This window comes from Sinocyclocheilus anshuiensis, unplaced genomic scaffold, assembly GCF_001515605.1.
Source record: "Sinocyclocheilus anshuiensis isolate Anshui unplaced genomic scaffold, SAMN03320099.WGS_v1.1 scaffold50, whole genome shotgun sequence".
Taxonomy (NCBI): domain Eukaryota; kingdom Metazoa; phylum Chordata; class Actinopteri; order Cypriniformes; family Cyprinidae; genus Sinocyclocheilus; species Sinocyclocheilus anshuiensis.
In genome coordinates, this window is record NW_015542382.1 from 1,436,414 (window position 1) to 1,445,881 (window position 9,468).

A 9,468-nucleotide genomic window follows, 5' to 3' on the forward strand; every position below is an offset into this window, starting at 1 on the left:
GAGAAATATTTTCCAGTACTGAAAATCCAAAACATATTTCACAAATATTATATAAAGTTGTAATCGGATTTAACATGCATTTTACACAAGACACAAATACTGAAAAGGAAGTCATGGGGATCTTACTAGAGAGCAGCTAATGAACTTTGCCGAGTAACAGTTTAGTAATTAGTTGGACCAATTAGCATGCTGGATCCACGCAATGCCACCGTTACAGTATTATCTATAGAGTGGAAAGAACATGGATATATAGGAACTTCTACATTTTAAGCAGTGATGCAAAAGTCACAATTTTCAGCTTGGATATTGCTTTTCTTTAAATCGTTAAAAATGTATACTTAAGTTTGACAAATTAATATACTAAACATACTAAACTTTTCCTGTAGCAGCAGGAACTCAATCAGTCTACTGTATATCAATCAGTATAACATTAGATAAACAGACTGCCTGTTACATCACAAAAGCATCAGAGCACATAAGACTCCTTAACTAATGAAGATAATTCAGTATGATGTAACAGAGAGACTGAAGATGCTGACTCATCTTTGCTTTTAAAAGATCCAATTGAACATCAAGCTCAATTTTGCAACAACTGTATTTGTACACCATCTGTGACAGACAGTTTTTAAAAAAGTCGTAAATCCTGTGGACTTCATTCCAGGTTTAGTCATATAGGTCATCTGGGAACTTGAATTGCCTCTACAGTGTCTCTTAGCAAGAGTCCAGTAGTTAACCAGAGAAGGCAGGCCAGCACACTAAAGAGGCTTAAGGTGACAGGTAACCAATGTTAGAGACAGAGGCATTTAAGGATTCTCAAATGAACTCACACAACACATGATGCCAGGTTCTCACACTCTCCCTTCTTTACTTTTCATATAGAGTTAAATATGGTTTGAATTACACCAGCAAAGATTTGCCTAACTACAGAGTCAAGGCACTGAGAATATTATACAGTACTACAAAATGCAAAATAGGTTTGATAATTCAATGACTTTTCACTGGGATGTCACAATACAGAAGAAAATATCTGTTGCTAGTTTCATTATATTGCAACTTTAAGTACACTTTGGCTCATCTTCCAAATACTTCTAGCAATCAGGCTGGATTTTCTTCAGATTTTCCTCAGTTTATAATATTAAAGGTGCACATTTTTATTTTTACTTATTTACTAGTTTTACACCTAAAGAAGTAAAAATTATACTTAAAAAAAATAAATAATAATGTACAGAGATAAAGTACATTATATAGAGATAAAGACCACAATAGAAAAGCTGTTTTTATGGTGAATTATGGTAACACTTTAAAGACCAATTCTCACTATTACCTACCATGCACATTACTAGTATGTTGGCTGTTTATTAGGACTTATAAAGTACATATTAATCTCTTATACTGCATGACCATATTTTAGATCCCTTAATCCGATCCCCATACCTAAATTTAACAAGTACCTTACTAACTATAAAAAAATCAGCATATTAGATGACCGGAATTATACTTATATTATGTATTTATATTACAGATGAACAGCTGCTTTATCACTTAAATGTCATATCCAAATTTGCTGTAAATTTTCTATGAATATCATTTAAAATATCCATAGCAGGCACATTAATTCAAAAATGCCTCCCAGGAAATTGTGTAATGTAGGACAGATAGTGAAAAGGGTTGTTGTAATGTACAATATTCTCTCAAAAGTCTTCTTCAGAAGGCAGGTCACTCCCCTAAGCACTAAGAGTCTTTTTACTTTGGTTGGCGTCACCCCTTCTAAGCAGTTGATTTGGGATTACAAAGGATTTCAGGTTAGGAGTCATAAACCACAAGCAGAAATGCAGATATCCACCATGTTTCTGAATGCTACATTAAACACTAAGTGACAAAGGTCTTCCTGTGAAAATAAATCTGACAATGTCATTCAAAAACCTGAAGAGCTTCCCACAATACTCCGTATCTGAGCACAGTTTAAAAAAGAACAGGACACCTGTCTATACTTAGAGGTACTAAAAGGATCACATCTTATTGGATTAGCCCGAGCTTCGGCTAAAGGAGCAAAGAGCACATGTACCAACTGCCCTACACCAACCACTATCTCTACCACTATTAATTGTAATTTTAGAAGCCTTAAACCAAAAGTCTCTAAACCAAAGCCATTTTTCATTTCAATCCAGAAGGGTGAAAATCCAATGTAAATTGCTCTATAATGTCTTCTTCTACACGGCCCACCTGTCTGTGTGAATAAAAGGATATCTATTTATTTTGTGTTAAATCAATTCTGAATGAAACGTGGGACATTTATGAAACATTTACAAGCTTTCTGGAATCACATTCCCAATGTACTGAGGTGACAATCCTACATTCAAAAAGCAATCTACCAGCAAAGAGCAATCTAAGACTAATGAATGTGGGTTTATGTAGATAACATGCTACTAATTGTTCTCAATCTCAAGAGTAACGCACATGCCCCTGGTGCATCACTAAGAAGCCTATCAAAACAGCACGGTCAGCTGATTCACCTGTGTTCCATACGTGGGACAAACTGCATCTGCAAACAACAAATCCGACTCCAGCTGTTTGAACGAAACAGCAGGTTGGACAGGTTGAACTGGCTTCATATGGGCCTCTTAAACGATCAATAATACATAATACCGCTAAACTGATATCCAGATTCAAGTTAATTCAACAGTGCATGGCATATAATCATACATTATTTATATCACCTGCAGCAATGGGTCAATATACAGTGGCCTCAAAATGATGTAGACACTTTTGGGCAGTTAAGTCTTGCTTAAAAAGTTAGAATTTCACTGCATTAGTGGCTTCTGCAAATAAAGTATGCAAATATATATATATATATATTTTGGGGGCTTTTAACCAATTGGACCCAAGGTCATTTTATTAATGTCTGACAACCAGAAAGTGTCTAAATGCTTTCTTCACATATATTGTTGTAGAATTTTTAAACTGCACAAATATCTTTTTGTAATTTGTTTTTAATGAATAGTACACCACCAATTTATATATATATATATATATATATTGTCTAATTTTTGTCAATTATCTAATACAATGACATTCATACATGTGGATAATTTGTCTAAATATATTTTGGGGGCCACTGTATAGTAAGTTCTCATCAAAGAATTACAATAAAGAAGAAAAAGAAAAGAGAAGAGAAGAGCTATTGGAAATATGAAAGTAAGCTGCATGTACTGTATATTTATGTTCCTTGTGCCTGTCAGATTTATGCATATTAATAACACTTTGTTTGATAGTAAAATAACTTTTAAAATGTCCACCCAGTAGTTGTTTGTCCTATAATGGACACACAGACAAACATTAAACAGCTAAGTAAACATTTTTGTACTTTCATAATCAGTATTTTCCCAGTAAAAATATGTAAACATCTCTAAAACAAGACTGCAATATTACTGACAAATTTATGACAAAAATGTAATAAAATTTAGTATAACAATATATCTTTTGAATTTTAATAATTTATATGAGTTTTGTTTTTCCCGAAAGAAATATTTTTACTGGGGAAAAATAGACGAAATGCTGGTTAAGACTCACAAATTTAAACACAACTCTGTGAAGTGGTATTAACAAAGCTAATTGTGCCAGGAAAAGACAAAAATAGATATCTATGCCTCTTGAGATGTCTGGCTGATAAAACACAGGTTTCAGCAAAAGGGGAAAGTAAAAGATTTTAACAACTTTCTTCCTTAACTCCATCTTGCCTCATCTCTACTACTTTTGCTCTCTCTTTCTGCTGTCCATCTCTGTCTATACAGCAGTGGTTCTGGTCTTACTCAGCTGATTGTGTGCTCTCAGAGCAGTGTTGTCTGCTCTGTCCAGGTGACACCTGATATAATGCCTAATCCGGCTCAGAGAGGTGATAAAACTGTCTGTGTTCTTTTCATTGGGAACACTGAATCTCAGCCAACAGTCGGGTTCCGCTCCCACTGCTGTTGCAATCAGCTTCCTTGTTCTGTTAAGTGCTCAAGATCCACAGAAATTCCCAAAATGCACCATAAAAACCAGTGAGCATCAGCTGCTCATTATATTTCCATAGCAGTAATGTTGTCATGTTCTAAGTCATCAGAGCATGAGCACAAATGTACATGTGCTTTATTTTCAGTCCTCGCAGTCTAATTGCTTAATGGGCATGGATTGCAGTTGTTAGAAGATTTTAAAAAAAGTCAAATATTTTTTTTTTTTATGTTTGAATGCCATTATTTATGCACATAATGCTTTGCAGAGTATAGCATTTCCCCGAGAAAGCCATCAAAGCATTGAAATATAATTTTTTCTCCAATCTCATATTTTTTTTTATCATCACCATGACCTTTTAGGGGCTCCGTACAAGTATATATTTAATAAGTGGTACTATACTTTTTTGCACAATGGCATATTTTAAGAACTAAGGTGTTGTTAAATACTAGTTATTTCATTAGCACTTGGGTTCATCTTCATAAAAAAAAACCCTCACCGTCCAAAAAAAATATTTAAAGTGTCAAATATTAGTAAATAATATAAGACGAACAGAACTATAACTATACTCTATCTGTCTGTCTGTCTGTCTATCTATAAAATATTATTAACAGAAACTGTCATGATGATTTCATTTCACATATTAATTTTTTGTTTCTTTAGCATTTCAAATAATAATAGTTAATAAAAAATAATTAAATGACATTTAATAGTAAAACAACTAATAATATTGATTATGTCATAAAAGTCATCCTCTGCCACCGTTGGAAATTTGCTGAGGACCCTCAAGTGGGCCACAGCACCCTTGTTGAGAACCACTGTGATATACTGATTCCTAACAGGAGTGGAAGGAGACATGAAGGAGAATGCCACCTTTGACCTGAGAAGCAGATAGAATAATTCACCTGGAATACTTCGACTCACCTTAGGAGGAGCTTCAATGTCATCCACTTGATTCCTGAGTAATTTAGTCTTGATTACAGTCTCTACAGTCATGTTGTACTTCATAAAAGTGACATAGCTTGCGTAACAGAGTAACAGTCCAATGCTCTCGACATAGGTAATGTAGTTATCCAGGAAGAAAACAATAAGCATAATTAGTCCAATGATATAAAAGCTGACATCTCTGAACAGAGGCCACCAAGTGAGGTTGAGAATCTCGCGTGAAAAGAGAGCGCACATCCCGATGACGAACAAGATGTTGAAGACAGCAGAACCCACGATGGTCCCGATGCCCACGTTGCTGTGTGAGACGAACACACCGATCACAGAGGTGAAGAGCTCAGGAGCAGAGCCTCCAGCCGCCATGAAGGTGGCACCCGCTACGTCATCCGAGATCTCCACTTTTTCTGTGATTACGGTGAGAGCGGGGACAAAAAACTCGTCGCAGACGATAGCAAGGGCAATGAACATGTACATCATGCCGAACATATGCAGCACGACTGCACCTTGCCTCCTCTCCTCCAGTGTGAACAGATCCTCTGGATAGTCTCCCTTGTGCTCATCGGACGAGGCCATAGCAATGGGCGCATCTGCCGAAACATTGCGCTCTTCGTCGGAAGATAGGACAGTTCTGTGTGGCACTGGCTCTGCAAGTACATCATGGTTGGTGAGAGAGGTGAGTGGCGTCCATCTTGGGAATGGGCCCAAAGTGAAAGTAAAGGCACTCCAAGACAGGAACAATGAGAGGGCAGAGATGCTCAGGATAAAACCAAAAATCCGAGAAGGACGTAGTTTCCTCCTGACATGATGCACTCGATGGCGCTTGCTGTTCCACTGCAGAGGGGTGCAATCTGACCCCAGTTTGACACTGGGGAACGTTGGATCCATGGTTGACGGGCAGCTCGGGGGTCCGGTGGTCTGAAATCTATGGAGCGCCGGACATGATCACACGCCCACTCTACTTAAACCTGACAGGAACAATATACTCCCCGATTCCTTGCAGGGTCCAGAGTCTCTAATGGCTTCCTCATAATAATCTCTGAAACACAACATATCACAAGAGTAAAAAAAAAAAAAAGTTTAGATTTCTCTGGATCAGAATACATTTGCCTTTAAAAATTCTGATTTACTTTATAATTTTGAATCAAAATAAACATCAATGAGAAAAATCAATTGAGAAAAATATAAACTTTTAGTATGACAATGGCATGGATATTCATTTTATTTCAAATGTATCCTACTTCATTTAAGTAGGATTAATATAACATGCTTTCCTCAGCCAATCAGGTAGCTGGCTGTCAGTCACCTTGCTGCAACCTATTAACTTCCAGAGTACGTCTTTGCAGTGGCGAAGGAGGACAGTGTTTCTCAGACTGATCCCACACCTGTTCCATAAGGCTGCTGATTGTTGATTTAAAGCAACACAGTTGACTTCTGTTTAAAGGTGCTGTATGCATATTTTTTACTCTACTAAAGCATAAAAATACCATAATATGTTTGCAGATATTTAAGAATCATGCTAAGTTAACATAATTGTTTATCTGAAAAACAATGCTACAGTCAGTTATTCTCCTTTGAAAATGTGCGTTCCGGGCCGGAATGTCGGTCTCTGTTTTGGTTTGTGAAACCCGCCCACTGCCAGTTTACCCAATTGTATTTCGTCACACCGGGTTGCCAGTTGGCGGAAAACACAGCGTATGTCATTCCATTCATCGTCAAGTGCGTTCATTCCTGTTGGTGTCAACAATCTGGCAACCTGCGTGTGCGTCAAGTCTGAGGAGGAGGGGCCGGGTGAAAAAAACCCTCTCCAATATTTTGAATTTGGACTGCAATACCTAGTTCAACCACTCGGTGTCAATCCTACATACAGCACCTTTAATTTTAGCATTAAAGAGATCCCAAAATGTTATTCCAAATCTTTCTTATTCCAAATGCAAAAACAATAACAAAAAAGTATTTTGAAGAATGCTGGTAAGCAAACATTTTTGGTAAAAAAATAAATAAGAATAATACGAATAATAATAATAAAGAAAGAAAGAAAAAAAGAGAGAGACATTTTAATGATTACAGTATTTTCATTTTTGGGTGAACTATAGTTTAAATGTTAAATAGGTCTATTCATTCCTTTATAAAAATGAATTATACAATTAATAATAATAATTATAATAATGATGATGATGATTATTATTATTAATGTCTATGATTAAAGCACACTGAAAAACATATTCCTATACCATCATTGTGCAGAATTTAACATCATTTAAGCAAACACTCTCAGCCATTTCAGCTACAGGTTCCCTAATTGGTGACAGAAAGGTTAAGGGCAATGACAGATGCTGCGGTTTTTGTTTGGTACACATCACAAGCTCTCTTTTCCAGTATAACAGAGCCTTTGAGATGTAAGTCTAATTGGTGTGACAACTAGACTGTTACCAAGCGTATTAACTCTTCCCACCTCACTTCCTTATACTCTGTAACTTCTACTAATGTATGGCTTGTGCAGATTTGGTAATAGACCATCTCAACCTTCCCATAGTTTCATATTTCAAAAAGAATCTGGGATGTTGCTTTCCACACTGTAAGAAGTGAAGACATGCAGATGACTTTCATAGTATGGAAAAAAATACTATGGAAGTCAATGGCTACCGTCAGCTGTTTGGTTACCAGCATTTTCATAGGGTGAGTAAATTATATTTTTATTTTTGGGGCAAACTATCCCTTTAAAGTCACTTAAGTTGGTGTATAATCAGAATGATTCAGCCATATCTGCATTGAATAAAACTAATTCAGTCACATTAGCCTTGATAAAAACTAATTAATTTAGATGTGACCATATTAACATTTTATTGTGCAAAAATATTAAAACAAAGCAGGATAAATGTTTACAGACAGCTTACAGACTACCATGTGAATCCTAAAATAGAATCTCATCCCATATGACTGCCAGTCCACAACTGTCTAAATATGACAGTGAGTTACAGTTAACATTGTCAATAATTGGGCTTCGCAGTGTACAATAACCCAGTGTCTAAATATAACTAACCGCTTCCAAAATTCGACCAACCAAGAGAGCCACTTTTGTTACAATCTGGCATCTATAGGTTATAGGAGGACATGTGCTCATGCGTCTAACCAATAAATAACCACTGTAATCTGGCAGACACCTCCTGATACTCACACAATGCATGCAACTAATAATACAGCAATTAATCATTCACACATGAGATATTAAACCAATAATCTATAAGTTTTGCATTGCGTATAGCTCATATAAATCAGAATGACAAAAAAATAAAACAACCAATAAATAGTTACATTTATTATTATTATTTAAAATAAATCAAATTAAGCAATACTTCCACCAAATAATATAGTTCTATAGAAAGACAGAGCTATGGCAAGCAAGATGTGCAAACTGTGCATACTGTGAATGGGCTATTATACAGCTTCAACATGGCTCATCCAATAATAATTAATATTTTAATGTAAAATATTAACACTTTGAGCTACAAGTCATTTATGGTATTTGTATTCATATTTATTTTTAGTCATATAATTTATTGCATAGACCTTAAATACATATTATAAATATTTTTTCATTAATTGTAACAAAACCTTCTTTTTTATTTATATTTACATTTTTAAAACTCCTGGCTGCTTCCTCTGATGAGTCCATCTGTCAAGCTAAGGATTTAATCGGATCTATAGGCCACTGTTATCCTGATTTACACAGCCTTTACTTTTACCCCATCTCACAGTATATGTCAGCACATACTGTATCACACACACTAATGTATATTTATTATCAGTGATCACATCTGCATCATAGGAACATTTAGAAAACAGTAACCAGTTAAATGCACATGTACAGTAAATGAACACCATTTGCATCAGTCACCTTGATTTTAAGACAAATTTATAGAAGATGAATGGGATAAATGATCATCCAATCATTTTATGATCATTTAAAAGGATCACCTTATGTATTTTTTGTATTTATGCATTGTTCCTTAAGCTAGGATTATAGATCTTTTACACTTACATGAAAAACTCTTCATCAAGAAATAATAAAAACAGAAACACAGGAAAACGCACAAATATCAGAATACTACTATTGAATAAATCAATTTACCTTCGCATCTGGTAGTTTAGCGTGGATGCTGAATCCTCCAGATGAATCTCACAGACTTATGGACACTAAGCACTTGCTGTTTCACTGTCATGGATCAAGAACGCTGCTACTGCTGCCACAGGTTAAAGGGGAGGTCTGATCTTTCCTCCCTCCCCGTCTCACTCTCTCCTTCCTTGCCCCATCCCTTCTGCATTTGTTCTGTCCTTGACAAGTTGGGTACAGTACATAACCCGCAATGGTGTAGAGAACACATAACGTGTCAATGTGTGTGTGTTTTTAAATCATGATCAAGATTTTATGATAAAATGTATTGCATATGGGATCCTGTAACTGGTCACACAAGTTTTAAACAGTTTTAAACAACTTTTTGTCTTCACTAGTTTAATTTTTTAATTATTTAAAGT

The 9,468-nt window shown here is 35.6% G+C and overlaps 1 protein-coding gene across 1 annotated transcript in view; it reads right to left on the bottom strand.

Moving 5' to 3' along the window:
• Positions 1-9,234, bottom strand: part of LOC107692616 (solute carrier family 24 member 2) — a 21,273-nt gene extending 12,039 nt beyond the window's left edge. Inside the window, exons 1-2 of the mRNA XM_016491763.1 lie at positions 9,065-9,234; positions 4,915-5,971 (exon numbers count right to left, since the gene is read on the bottom strand). Of these exons, the coding sequence (XP_016347249.1) occupies positions 4,915-5,820 (906 nt within the window). The 5' untranslated portion in view covers positions 5,821-5,971; positions 9,065-9,234. The remainder of the gene's footprint in view (positions 1-4,914; positions 5,972-9,064) is intronic.
• Between the last annotated feature and the right edge of the window lie 234 nt (positions 9,235-9,468).